This window comes from Peromyscus leucopus, unplaced genomic scaffold, assembly GCF_004664715.2.
Source record: "Peromyscus leucopus breed LL Stock unplaced genomic scaffold, UCI_PerLeu_2.1 scaffold_1408, whole genome shotgun sequence".
Classification (NCBI taxonomy): Eukaryota; Metazoa; Chordata; class Mammalia; order Rodentia; family Cricetidae; genus Peromyscus; species Peromyscus leucopus.
In genome coordinates, this window is record NW_023504565.1 from 1 (window position 1) to 15,000 (window position 15,000).

Sequence of the window (15,000 nt, forward strand, 5' to 3'; positions counted from 1 at the left end):
TCCTAAACAGAATCGGAGGAGGAGTGGATTGGGTAGGGGGAAGAGGGAGGTTACAGGGATGGACTAAGAGGAAAGGAGGAAGGGGAAACTGTGGCTGGGATATAAAGTAAAGAAATAAATAAAGTTTTTTTTTAAGGTATAGTGGTGGGAGAACCATCCTTTATCATCAACTGAAAACCCAGCATCTATATCAAGGTTCTTCTAGGAGCTCATCCCACTCCCTGTAATATAGTTTCTCAACTACTTCTTGCTTCATGTTACCCTCCTGGGGAATCTCTTGTTTCACAAGCAGAAGCATTACTCAAGTTTGATCCAAATTCCTAGGCTTCCACTCAATTTTTCCCTCAGAGTTCAACAAATTTCCTCACCTGAAAAGTGCAATTTGAGGCTTTAAGGATGGTGGGAGAGCTATCTGACAGCCGTAACCCTGTGTGGCTTCTCTGCCTCCCCAAAATTTGTGCACCTTAGCTCCCTCTACCACAGTCCTGCACTGGAATATTTGCCAACATCAACTTAATGAAGAGAAGGTCAGGAATAAAAAGAACATACATAACTCAACAGAATAAGGGCAATATACAGCCAACAGATAGCCAACATCAACTTAAATGAGGAGAAACTCAAAGCATTTCCACTAACATTAGGAACAAGACAAGGCTGTCCACTCTCTCCATCCCTATCCAATACAGTACTTGAAGTCTTGGCTACAGCAATAACACAACTGATGAGGATGAAGGAAATACATCTTGAAAAGGAAGAAGTCAAAATATCTTTATTTGCAGATAATAGGATAGTCTTAGGTGATCATAAAAATTCCACCAGATAACTCCAACAGATAACTTCAGCAAAGTAGCAGGATACCGAATTAACTCACATAAATCAAGAACCCTCTTGTATATAAATGACAAATAGACTGAGAAAAAAATCAGGAGTATTACAGCTAACACACTGAGCAAATACTCTTTTGGCCATGTTTAATTACCCTTGCTTGTAATAACCTAGAGTCATCTGAAAAGAGGAAACCTCAACTGAAGAATTGCCAACATGAGATTGACATGTGGGGCATTGTCTTGATTTTCAATTGATGCAGGAAGGCCCAGCCTCCTAAGACTCTGGGTAGCTGAACAGTTAGACATTCTTGGAGTTAGTACATCAAACAAGAAGGTAGAAGCCTTGTTCCCCTTTCTCATTCCGCACCCTGTGCTCTTCTTCCTCCGTATCCTTTGTAATATCTTTAATAGGAAGTTTGTGGTTATATTGTGTCCATCAATATATTGTGCACCCTAATAAACTTATCTGGAGTCAGATAACAGAACAGCCACTAGACACACATAGAGACAAGAAAATGGTGGCACACACACTTTTAATTGTAGCATTTCTGAGGCAGAGACCTATCTGGATCTCTGCAAGTTCAAAGCCACACTGGAAACAGCTAGGCATGGTGACACATGTCTTTAATCCCAGAAAGTAATGGCAGGAAGCACAAAGGTATATAAGGCATGAGTACCAGGAACTAGACCTCTTTTTAATCTTTTAAGCTTTTAGTTTTTAGCAACAATTCAGCTGAGATCTATTCAGATGAGGACTCAGAGGCTTCTAGTTTGAGGAAACAGCATCAGCTGATGTAAGCATTGGTCCATGAAGTCCAAGAGGAGCTGCAGGAATTAACCATATGCAGTGAGGGATTGAAGGACCTCAGTGTGTGCACGCTTTCTCAGAAGCACAGGTAAGACAGTCTGAGGCTTGGAAGTGGCGTCTCATGTGAGAGGGACAAACTTGGGGCACAGCCTGACATGTGAGGTCTGACAGTGTCTCAGTGTCAGAGCTGACCTGACTTTGAGGTTGCACATCTGGTGTCTGCTGCAGAACTGAACTTTTGCTTGTTTGTTGAATAAGACCCAGATATTTTGTAATCATGGAAGTGATGTTATGAGAGAAATGTTCAAGAACCACCTTGAGGACATCTTTTTCTACTGTGTCATCATAGTAGGAACTCCATGACTCTGTACCCATTGCACCTCTCTTTCTATCCCTCCCCAGGGTGACATTATACCACACCTGTGACCACTGAGATCTGCTTCCTGTGTTGACCATGCCGGGGTGGAGCTGCCTGGTGACGGGAGCAGGAGGGTTTCTGGGCCAGAGGATCATCCGCTTGTTGGCTCAGGAGAAAGAGCTGAAGGAGATCAGGGCCTTGTTCAGGTCCTTCACTCCACAACACGAGGAGGAATTATCCAGTAAGTTATCTGGAGGATTTTGAATACGGAATGGGTATGGGGAGGTCTTTCTTGTCACCAAGTAAGAAACAGGTGGATCTGTGAAGAGCCTCAGCAAGAACAATCACAGTTGAGAAAGCATAAAAGGCACTGCATAGTTGGAAAAAGTTGATTCTGGCCTGACCCAGAACTAGAGAACATGGCCATGGGCAATCGCCTGGGCCTTCATTCTACTCTCCTATTTAGACATTGCAGATCAGTTTTCTCCTTGCTGGAAACTTTTGTGTCTTAAATGGTCTGGACATGGCAATATAGTACAACACTAGCAAAAGATTATTAAACTAGAGACCTGAGCAGTGCGAACCTGCCTCCTTTGAAAATTTTCATTCAGCTTTGTAGTTTCTTTTTATTTAAGACTAGGTGAGTAAAGGTCATGGCAGGGGGTGATTATAATGTAAAGGTAAATTGATGAAGGGGGTAGAGAGGGAGAGGGTGACTAGAGAGCATATACATAGGATAGAAACAGTTTGAGGGCCAGGTGGACTTCATATGTGTCATGGGGATTCCTCCAATGTCTTTCCCATCATTCCTCCTCTGTGTCTTTCATCCTCAAGAGATGAAAGACAGAGTTTACTGGACTTTTACAGACTTTACTGGAGAGTGCTTTATGTTTTTCTGTATCTCTCCTCCACCCCAGACCAAGTGCAAGCACTCTGTTGACAGTCATTTCCCAGCTGCTCCATTCTCACATCCTTCTGTGGATATAGCTTGTGTAGGACCCTTGCTCCCTGTGTGAGGTCATTATGAATGCATTTCTTCCTCCATACTCTCCAGAGTTCATTCAATCCCTTTGCTTGGATCCCACCCACCAATTTCTTGGCTTTGTTAGATAGGGTCTGTATAAAATCTCTTATCAGACACCCTATAGTTCGATTTTGATTTTCCTTCCTTCCCAAGATAAACCAATACCTGGAGCTGGTGTGATATGGTCCTATGAAGAAGGGAGGTGATGGAGGCCTGTCTTAGTTACTTTTTTATTACTGGGATAAGACACTGTGACCAAAACAACTTATCAAAGAAAGAGATTGTTGAGGACTTACAGTTTTCAGAGAGTTAGAGCTGATGACTATTATGGCAGGGAGCAGGACAGCCAGCACGCAGCAGGGCACTGTAGTAATAGCTAAGAGCTCATGTCTTGACCCACAAGCCAAGACAGAGAACTAACTGAGAATGATGCAAGTCTTTTGAAGCCTCAAATGCCATGCCCAGGGACACATTGCCTACAAAAAGGTAACACCTACTACCCTTTCCACCAACTGCAGAACAAGTATTCAAATACGTGAACCTATGGGAGACATTCTCATTCAAACAACCACAACTCAGTGTCCACACACCTTAAGACACATTTGAGCAACAAAGAGGTTTGGAAAGTGATTTCTTGGGCTACACTTATCTGGAATCCATCGTCAAATTAAATTTTATCTGTTTTGCTGCAATAATTAGCATCTTATGATAATGGGCCAGTATTGTTGTGTTAAATTAATAGTCTTCAGAGTTTTAACAAGCAATAGTTGTAAGAGTCTTATTCAGCTGGAACCTCCAACTAGTCCCTGCATGGTCTGAGAAGCCCCATTCCTGTCTCTCTCTCCAAACTCTGCCCATTCAGAGAGTCTTAAAACAAAGAAACACAAAGTGTGATGTCGGAACATTTCAGGGGGCCTTGCCAAGTTATGCCACAAAGAGAAAAATGTAAGCATTCTGGCAAAGGATCTCTCCTTACCTAAGTTCTGTTCAGGCCAACACAGACAGATTTAGGAATGTATATCTAACCTCCTTGCTTTAATACCTCATTCAATTAGCAATGTTTTACATCTATCTTCCGTAAACCTTGTTCTCAGGATAGAAGAGGAATTATCATACAAAAATACATCCTAATCTAAACTATCTTGGACACCTGTTGTTGCCTCCTTGGTAGGCCCACTCCATGTAGTCACCTTTAGTTAAGATGCCAATGAAGTCACATGACCTCCCTCTTCTCCAAGCCTATCAAAGATGGCTGCCGGAGCCTGACTACACTTTGTTAAGATTAGATGGTGGAGAATCAAGAGTTGTTTCCCAGAACAGCTCCAATTTAGAATTCCAAGTTTTAAGTTAATTTTTGTTACAGATTTTTAACCATGCTATACTCCCACAGCTGTTTTTTTCAATAAAGTAGAATTGCATAAAAAAACTTTAATATTATTTATAACAAAATGACTTATGAATCTCTGTTAGTATACTAGATTCAGTAGCCAGAAATCCCAGAGGCAAATTCTGAGCCCAGGCAGATGGTTGCTACAGTAACAGCTGAGACATCACCAAGACACACAGAGCATAGCAAACTCACACAGGTGATTACCCAGGCCCAATTCCCTTGACTGTTTTTTTGTAAATGAAGTTCAGTAGTTTTAAAAGGAAAACACCCCCCCCACACACACACACTGAGAGAGAGAGAAACCTAGTAAGAACCAAACAAATTCCATTTGCATAATAGTTTTGAGGCAGAACAAAATTTTTAATACAATTCCATTTTTTCTCTAAAGGAATTAGAAAAAAAGCTAATTTGTATATTGTTTTAAGCATGTGGTAATATTATATTATAAGAACACTGATAACAAAACATACATTTAAACACATCAGATCTCTGGAGATGTTATGTAATCTTGGGACACATATAAATGCATATTTGTAAATATAGGTCTAACATATAGGTCCCTTGGAATTTCAGGACCTCCTGAAATCCCAAAGTTAGTAGTAAATTAAAAACATTATATTTTTAGTTTATAAAATATATAAAATGTTATAAGATTTGGTAAAAATTACAAAACAACAAAAAATCATCAAAGCAATTAAGGACACAGGAGATGTCAGAATCTAGATGGCCCACCTTTACCAAAGAAGTAGGGGAGGGGCCACAGTTCTCTATTAAGATCAGATGCAAGAAACCTCTCTGGTTTTGCTCTTCCCCGTATTGTTTATTGAGCCTATGCTTTTTGTTTACTGGGAAAACTCCCTAATATGAACATGGAGAATCAAAAGTTATGCAGGTGGTAATAGTCTTTGAAATCTGTTCATAGTCTACAAGAGTCAATACTGTTTGATCTCATGTGCATCTGTCCCAGAAGTTTCAGAGGGCTTTTAGAGCACCAATGCTAATAGGGTAACAGTTTCTGGGAGGCAAGAAATTAGTTCAATACCTCTAAATAGTTGGTGTTGGTTCCAGTTTCTGGAGTCTAACACTGACTAGTTTAATTTTGGTGTATTTAAACACAGCACAATTTAGCAAATATTTTCCTGGTGATAAGTAACTCAATCCCATGTGCACAATAAAGCATACATACATAAACCTTAAGGAACAAAGTAAGCTAAATAAGTATCAGACATGATAACACAGAAACTTTTCATGAAGTACAAGGGATACCTTCCTTAAAGATGGGTAACTATAGATTGGGAAAATAACCTATGATATGGGTCTGGGGGAGGATCAAGTGTGATTTTCAAACACACAGACTGTGCAAAGTTGACTAGACTAGAAAGCACATCTGCTCCCAGCCTTCTGGACAGACAACTGGTTATGCATTCCTTCCCTTGAAGGAAAATCCCCTAGTGCTCATCTGTGGGCATGAGGACCCCTGTATCTCCTACAAGAAGTCCTGTGCCTTTCTGAAATTCCTTTGCAGCTTTCTACTTCCATTCACTACTAGTCTAACTGTTTCCTTCATTCTGGGTCTTCTCTCTCTTTTATAATTTGGGATCATCTTTATCTTCACAGAAACAAACAAGCAAACCAAAAAAAAAAAGAAAAGAAGAAAAAAAAAACTACCTCTGCCTTCTTCTGGACACATTTTCCTATTTTATATATATCTTCATAAACCCTTATAAAACATGTCACACTTCTCTTCCATACTCAGTTGTTTCCCTTTGTTACATACAACAAAATGCCAAAATACATAAACTTTAAATTTCTGCCTCATGTTTTACTATTTTAACTTCTTTACAAATAACCAAGACACCTTGTCTCCAAACAAGCAAACAAAGAAATAAATAACCTAAAGAATCTTAGTAATGATTACTATTGATGTGAGGACGCACCATGAGTAAAAACAACTTGGGGAGGAAAGTGTTTATTTGGCTTATGCTTCTATATCACTCTTCATCATCCAAAGGAAATCAGAACAAGGACTTAAACAGGGCAGGAAGCTGATGCAGGGGCCATGAGAGGGTGGGGTTCACTGGTTTGCTCTCGGGTCTTGCTCAGCCTGCTTTCTTATAGAACATGGAGATGGCACCACCCACAATGAGCTGTGCCTTCCCACATGAATCACTAATGATGAAAAAGCCCTACAGGATTGCCTACAGACTCATCATGTGGAGGCATTTTTGTCAACTGAATGTCCCTCCTCTCAGTAAGAGGAGAGAATCCTGGTGTCCTATTGTGTCAGAGACATCTTAATGGTGGAAACTCCTTATTTCTCCACCCCCATGAGATCCCAAAACAAAGGAAATTTTGTCTTCTGACTCTATACACAAAGGGACAACACAGATGTTTGAGAGGATGACAGGGTTACAGTCATCTCAGAGAAGGGTCAGACAGGGGCCAGCAAGCCCTGGGTAACCCAGCAGAGGATTAAGCTGGGGGCAACAGGCCCTAGGAAACTCATCAGATGATGTGCTGCCCCTAGACCCAGACAATTAAGAGCCATGTAAAAAATGAGTTCCAGACATTTCCACCATAACACAAAGGATATGACAGATTATATACCATAGCTGTCAGAGGGAGCAAGTTTCCTGCAGGTAAGAAATGGAATGTCTCATTGTCAGAGAAAGTGGATCTGCAAATGATAAAGATGCATGATATAAAGTGCTAGAGAGTATGGCAATTTCCTAGCAGCTTCAACACTCCAATCTGTTCAAACCAAGCATCTCCAACCTGGAGTAGGCACCAATCCTGAGCTTGTGACTCTACAGAGTTGTAATTCCCCTAGACCACCCACCATAACCACTATAAAAATCATATCCTGTAACTGATTAAAGTCCCTCTCACTCCACTGCTGAGTAGATGGAAAAAGGACCTGGGTTTGAACTCGTGAATTTAAAAAGCTCTTTGCTTTTACATTCAGATTGGTCTTATGATGGTCTTTGGGGACATCGGACTTTGGGTGCAGCAGTGTTAACTGACTTCCTCAAGATCCCACAACTAAAATAAGTCAAAGTAGGGTAGGGGTCCAGGAGATCTGGTGGTGACCTCTGTCCTTTTAAAGGCTGCAGTGTGGTAGTTTCTCTCTGGGTCTCCTACTGCAGCTCACACCACAGCATCAGCTCTACAATGTGGCAGTGAAGAACAATTGCCAAGTCCATGGTGTCTTAGCCAAGCTGAGAGATGTGGCTTTACCACAAAGCACTCAAGATGTCACCTCCTGGTATCTCAGAACCCCCCAGAGAACAGATATGTGAGTCTACTTGGTCCTGCATCTGGGCTCCTCCTGCCTGGTCACAGCAACTCTTCTGACCCTGTCTGTCTAAAGTCAGCTGCTAAGAAGAGTGGAGGAGAAATCACACAGGAAGAGACTCACATCCTGGTACTTGCCTCCTTCCCAGAAGGCTTTTCCCCATCACCCTCTACTTCAAGGCCTTCCTAGTTTCCTGAGTGGGGAGAGAGGGCTACAGTAGACATATTCAGGAGAGGTTGTAATCGGTCCCAAGAAGGACTTCTCCAGTTCTGGATTTCTACTTCTGCCTCTATCAAAGTATTCTTTGGTGTTCATTGCATATTTAGTTGACCTGATTGTATCAAAAGAGTTGAATCCAAATGAGTCTTGTTCATAGAGTGCATAGAGAAGTGGGCATGGATTGAGTGGAGGCAGGGGGACAATAGAGCCTTCACTAGAAAAATGTATATTCTTTTCTAGCTCAGTCAGTAGAGCATGAGATTCATAATGTCAGGGTCATGGGTTCATGCCCCAGGTTGGGCACCAGATATTGGTGGAATTATTATGGCCACTCCACATAGTTAAAAGGGAGTTTTATTTTGTGGGTTAACTTACAAATGAAGGGATAGTTTACAGGGTCTGGAAAAGGTGTAGCACTGTCCAGCAGTGTTCTCTGTTTGGTCTACCTCCAGCGTCCAGGGTCCAGGAACCAAGAGAACCCACACATCCGGATCTCAGGTCTACAGTGTTTTCTCTCAGCCCTGCCTTGTAGCATGACCATTACCAAAGCCTCAATGGGGTTGGAACTTCTAGGTCACAGCTGGAATGGCTACCCACTACACCCAACCTATACCAAGAACACTAGCATCCTAACTTCATGAGATAGCTGCAAAAGAAGATTGCAAACTGAGAAAGTCATGTATAAATTATGAAGCTCGAGCCAGTGTGGGGTATAGATACTGGCTGCATGTGCCACACCATCAATTTTGTGAACTAATTTGGGTGACACAGTGATTGCTAGCTAGTATCATCCTATAAATTTGAGAGGAACCTGAAGTTATCCATTGCCCCTGGATGTACTATGGTCCCTTGGAGGTGGCCTCATTTACAATGTATCTATCCAATAAGAAATGCTCACCTAAACCCACCATTGGATCCCATTCTGAGTTCTCTCACTGGGGCTCCAGTATCTTCTCTGTAATTGAGCTCACTCTTCATTTGTGCTCAGCCCAGTCTCAGAAATTATCAAGACGTATATGAGCAGAGCTCAATTTTCCATCTTTGTTTCTCCCTCTTCTGGGTCCTCCTCACTGGAACTCTGGAGGACACAATCTGATTAACCTGTTACTTGCCCAGGTTACTCTTATGTCTTCATGCCTTCCCATTTGCCACCTGAGAGCACCGTTACAGCTTCCCAGGGCAGGACTCTGCCTCTGTTTCTTCTTCAGTGAAAATCCACAAGTGATTCCCTGTTCTCTATCAATTAAATTCCAATTCTCCCTTTTTACATTTGACATCCACACCCTCTCTAGTTGCTTTAATCACTGTATGAATTCCCATAACTCTGTTTTTGTGAGCAAAGCACAAATCACATCTCACTGCTCAGATTCATTTTCTACAAAGGGAGGGATAGACACAGATGCTTCCTCCTTCCCTGCAAATGGTACATTCTGACTGTTGAGCAATTATTGTTTCTTCAGTAGAAAGGCCTCCTTCCCAGGATCTCCTCACTCTGACTGCCCTTAAAGGCCTAGGTCACTCATACTGTGTCTGGAAATTTCCATCCTGTGCAGAAAGCTTCCCAATGACCTGCTTTGTGTTCCTCAGAGCTGCAGACAAAAGCCAAGGTGACAGTGCTGAGGGGAGACATTCTGGATGCCCAGTGCCTGAGGAGAGCCTGCCAGGGCGTCTCTGTTGTCATCCACACTGCTGCCAGCCTTAACTTCTTTGGTACTATTCCCAGACAGACCATCGTGGATATCAACCTGAAAGGTACAGAGTCTCAGGAGGATATGGAGAGTGTGGGAAAATTAGAACAGTCAAATAACATGAGGACAGGAAGGAGAGTGCTGGCCATGGAACACCTGCTGTGCTCTGGGTCTGTCAGATGCCTCTGCTTGCCAGCCCAGCTAGCAGAACTCAGGGCAGTTGTCCTTGATGTTTAGAAGAAGAGATTGGGCTGAGAGAGGAGGGAACAGAGGCCCCACAGGTAGTCAGAGTAGAGAAAACACAAAGCCAAACCCAGGACCTTTAAACAGCCAGGATGGTCTCCTGCTTCTCCCTGCCAAAGTGAGTGGACTCCATCTCCAAATGTTTGATGTCCACTCCCTGCTGTGAATGCCCACAAAGGCTCTCTAGTGAGATCTGAGCTTGCCTCACCCAGCAGGACTGCATTAGAGGATTGCTTGACCACGTGCATGGTCACCAGGTGGTTGAAAAAGATCTGCTCTTGGCTGAGCTAGGGGGAGGTCTTTTGTTCCACCCCTTGGCATTCCTCTACCTAGCCCTTTAGAAGAGACAGGAAGGGGTGGTGAATAATGATGCAGGCCCTCCTGGGGCTATCCTGTGTTTCTGTTTCAATCCCCTCTATCCTTCTATCTAATATCTCTTATCCATCACTCCTCAAAAGTAACCTGTCATAAAATGTGGGATCCAGTCTCTCAGCTGGGCTCCCACAAATGGTGCCAGAAACAGGGATAGACGACTTGGAAAAGGGAGAGTGGAGTTGTCTCAGGTGAAGGGGGGCATGCCCGATAATGAATTAAAAATAAAGGTGACAGTATTTTATTCTCGAGATTGAAAATTAGGTGGCCAAAGCTAAATGTAAGTGAGGCTGCAGTGTATATTTCTCTCTATCTAGATTTCTTTCTTTTTCTCTCTCTCTTAATTTCTATCTATAAAAATTAAGGAAAAATATAAGGTAGAATGTAGGAATATTGTGTAGAAAAACCTTAGGATAAGATGAGCAACAAGATAGAGGAACTATCTCCTTGATTTTTCCAACTATGGGACTATGAATGCAAATTTCTGGGAAAGAATCAGAGAAAAATCTATCAAAGATGAGAAAAACGGGCAGACAAAGATTCCTCTGGAAGATTTGGCCTATGAACAGCTTAGATTTAAGTCCTGAGTGGCAGAGAAAGAATTTTCCCTGAGATAGATGCAGGTGAAATAAAACTCTTCACTCCACTGACATTGTTACTGTATGATAAATTCACCATCAGAATTAGTTTCCTTGGCCAAGAAGCAAAGTTTAGAGAACATAAGTCTTGGGGAAAATTTGTAATCTTTCTCTCAAAAACTGAAAGCTTTCTTGGGAAAAACTTAGTAATCTCTCTCTGAAAAACTTGAAGCTCTTCAGGTCTTTTCTTCTCAGATTTTTTTCTCTTTCTATAATGGCAAAAATTAAATAATCTGGAATTAAAATCCATCAGTATGGGAAAATCACCTGTAATTGCTCAAGAAAAAACAAAAAGCCTCTTGGAATAGGCAAATCCTCTCTGCTGTCCTTTCTCCCATCCAGTGGATATTAGACAAACAGCAGATACTTTAGACCTAGCCAAATCCCTGTGGCAAGAGACTAGCAATAGATTCTTGGAGAGTACAGGCAGAGATCAGAGTGGGTCAGCTTCCCACTGAAGGATGGAGCCCAAGCAACAGACCCAGGGGAAAAGCTGCAGGATCTAAGTTCTCAGCAGCTATAAAGCAACATTGGAAGAGCTAAGGCAAAATTTGCATACAAACAAGGCCATTGGAAAGGAGAGTGGCTCCTGACTACCAGCCCAAGTCAGAAGGTGGGCTTACAGCACCAAGGCTGAGAAAAGAATATCTCTGGAAAACTTTCTTTTCTTTCTCTATCAGTGAAAAATCTTGCTTAAAAAAAAAAGAAAGAAAGAAAAGCTCTCTTTCAAGTAGTCTCTTTACTTTTTCACTTACCAGTAAAAAGGTGGGGTAAGATGAAGAAGGTCAGGGAGGGCAAGAGGAGGGTCAAAGGTTACCAAAATGCTGTCTGAGTGTGCACATGTGGACAGGTGTGGACTACTCTGGGACAATGTTAGGTGAAGGAAGTCCACCGTCAATGCAGCAGTTCAGGGAGAACAGAAACTCTGTGTGGAAAAAGTTCTCCTGATCTTGACTTTCTGTATGAACACAAACCAAGTCAATGGACCCGACTGTGGAGGACAGAAAGCAGCATGGGAACAAAGTTCATTTGTAACAGGATGGACAGAAAAAGGCACTTGAAAACATAGTCCATAAGTGGTTTGTAACAGTGTGACAATATAGAGAAAGGCAGTTTGGGAAATGAAGTCTGTAAAAGAGACACTGGTACTGCCCTGCCCCCAAACTCTGTTTTTTCAGTGTTTTTCCAGGTCAAAATGCTATTTTTTCCACAAGCATTGTTAGCTTGCCTCTCAAGAACTAGAAACAGGTGAACAGTTGCCTGTCAGGAAGCAATTAAAGTGCTGATACTGTTTGTCAACAAGTCACTTTGAAACCCTTTAGAAAACTAGGGAAAGAGGTCTGGATACTGGGAAATTGCTTTGGATCTGAAAAAGGAAAAATATTATGGGCAAATTAAAAAAAAGAATCTGGGTTGTGCTTGAAATGCAAGAGAGAAACATTGACATCATTGAAACGCTCATGATAATCTTAAAAAGCAGCTTTAAATAATTAAGAAAAGGGAATTTTACCTGCAGTCAATCTTACAGCCACTGATGAATTAGGCTCTGACTTCAAACTATCAGGAAAACTTTCAGAATGATATCAAAGCTGACTATTAACTCTGACCTTTAGAAATGATTCGCATACTTCCTGTCTTGTTAATAGTTCTGTTAAGAAATCTCTTCTAGATGTTTGCTAATAGAATTTGATTTTGAATGTAAGTTAGATCTGTTAAGTGATTTTACTAGGTAAGTTTGTAAAATAGTTCTATAGAGTTTCCTTTTGAATTAAGCATGTAAAAATGTAAATATTGATTGTGAGAAGTGTAATTATTGAATGTAAAATGTATAAATGTTGAATGTAAAAAGTGTAAATGTTGAATGTAAGTTTGTAAAAAGTGTTCATACTAGAATTGTTATTATTACTCTTTTGCCTTCAGATATATTTGAACACTTTTAATGATAGCTCAAAATATAATTTTATGGTCTCAGTGGCCCCTGGAAAACTTAAGCAAAAAGGTATCATAATTAGGGTAACTTTCCTGCCTTCTTCCTAGAAGTTTCCACTCCTTCTGTTTCTGTTTAGGAAGGAGTAGGCCTCCCACAATGGAGTTAGTTTGTAAGTGTCTTTATAATTGGCATGGATTTTGTTTACACGAGTGGATACTTTGAAGTGTTTTGAAATGACTGTTTTTTCCTGGGAATCAAAATAGTCTATTGAAAATTTTATTGAACATCTGTTAGCAAAGAGTATTGGTTTAGAAAAGAAGCTTGGTGCAGCTAAGACGGCTGTAGTCAACTTAGACCTATTCCAAAAGGGATATCCCATTATTATTATCCACTATTCCTTTACTGGGAGGTGTGGCTGCTATGGAGATCTCTGTGGATGTTTGCAAGATCTTAGTAGGGACCTGGGCCAGAGTTAAGTTAGGCTCTGTACCCCTTCCTGCCAGGGCTGGTAACCAAAGATGGGCCACTTTCTTCTTGATAGCTTCTTGAATCTGTGTATGTCAAATTAATCAAGAATGACCTGAGACAGGCACAGTCTATCTGAGGGACATATTGGGGGGCATTATTATATCAAGAAGGGGGAGCTTTGTAGGGTCATTAAGATTTCCTAGTGAGATCCGAGCATGCTTTACCCAGCAGAACTGCATTAGAGGATTGCTTGACCACATGTGTGGTGACCAGGTGGCTGGAAATGTCTGTACTTGGCTGAGCTAGGAGGAGGTTTTTGCTCCACCCCTTGGTACTCCTATAAATAGCCCCTTAGAAGAGACAGGAGATGAGGGATTAATAATGACCCAAGTCCACCCAAGGCTATCCTGTGTTTCTGTTTCCACCCCCTCTCTCCTTCTATCTAATATCTCTTATCCCTCTCTTCTCAAGAGTACCCTCTGGTGAAATGTGGGAGCCCTTCTCCCATCTGGGCTCCTACACACTGCCTCTCTGGACCAGATCCTGACCTTTCCTCAGTAGAGAGCCCTCAAAGCCTGTATAAAAGGCAAACAAGCGGAGCACATGGGAAGCAAAGCAGTAAAGAGCATTCCTCCATGGCCTCTGCCTTTGTTCCTGGGTGACTTTCTTCAGTGACACACTGCCATGGGAACATAGAAGCCATAGAAACTGTTCTCTCCCCACATTCCTTTGGTCCTGGTGTTTATCACAGCAACAGAAAGCTTACTGGGACAGTGGCTCAGTGGGAGGGGCCTTGTCTACCATGTGGAAGAGCCTAGGTGTGATCCCAACACTGAGAAGAAAAATATATCAAACAGAGAGAGAAAGAGAAAAACAGTGATAGAGAGATGGGGAGAGAAAGAGAAAAAGAGAGAGATAGCTCTATAAACTCGGAAACCTAGAAATCCCTGTTTTTCAGAATCTAAATGTCACCTCTTTTAACTTGGGGGTTATTCTGTGGCTATAGAATGGCAAATTGAGTCAAGATCAGGTAAGAATGTGTTTAGATCTGTAGTAGTCCTTCCATTGGGGATGAGGTGGGATGAATCTGACTCCACAGTGGACCCTTCAGCTTCTTTCCTAACAGTAATGTTGAACTTCCCATACTCAGGTACTCAGGTCCTGTTGGATGCTTGTGTGGAAGCCAGTGTCCCAGTCTTCATCTACAGCAGCTCAGTGTCTGTGGCTGGACCAAACTCCTACAAGGACATCATCCAGAATGGCTGTGAAGAAGACAATCTTGAAAGCACATGGTCTAATCCATACCCATACAGCAAAAAGATGGCTGAGAAGGCAGTGCTGGCAGCCAATGGGTGCACCCTGAAAGATGGTGGCACTTTGCACACTTGTGCCTTAAGACTCCCATTCATCTATGGGGAAGGGAGCCAGCATACTTCACATGTAGTGAATAGAGCACTCAAGAATAATGGCACACTTGACAATTTTGCCAAATTCTCTGTGGTCAACCCAGTGCATGTAGGCAATGCAGCCTGGGCACACATTCTGGCAGCCAGGGGCCTACGAGACCCCAAGAAGTCACCAAACATCCAAGGACAGTTCTACTACATCTCAGATGAAACCCCTCACCAAAGCCTTGTTGATTTATATTATACCTTGAGCAAGGACTGGGGCTTTCACGTTGATTCCAGTTGGAGCCTTCCTCTGCCCTTGCTCTACTGGCTTGCTTTCCTGTTGGAAACT

The 15,000-nt window shown here is 42.0% G+C and overlaps 1 protein-coding gene across 2 annotated transcripts in view; it reads left to right on the top strand.

Moving 5' to 3' along the window:
• The first annotated feature begins 139 nt into the window (after positions 1 to 139).
• The window catches only part of LOC114688620 (NADPH-dependent 3-keto-steroid reductase HSD3B3-like), a 15,455-nt gene continuing 594 nt past the window's right edge, over positions 140 to 15,000 (top strand). The window contains exons 1-4 of one of the 2 annotated variants that reach the window (XM_037201777.1): positions 140 to 223; positions 2,038 to 2,234; positions 9,509 to 9,673; positions 14,411 to 15,000. The exon at positions 14,411 to 15,000 is cut by the window's right edge and continues 594 nt beyond it. In XM_037201777.1, the coding sequence (XP_037057672.1) occupies positions 2,090 to 2,234; positions 9,509 to 9,673; positions 14,411 to 15,000 (900 nt within the window). In that variant the 5' untranslated portion in view covers positions 140 to 223; positions 2,038 to 2,089. Of the gene's footprint in view, positions 224 to 1,817; positions 2,235 to 9,508; positions 9,674 to 14,410 lie in introns of those variants that run through there. The other variant, XM_028863184.2, reaches the window with a different exon arrangement.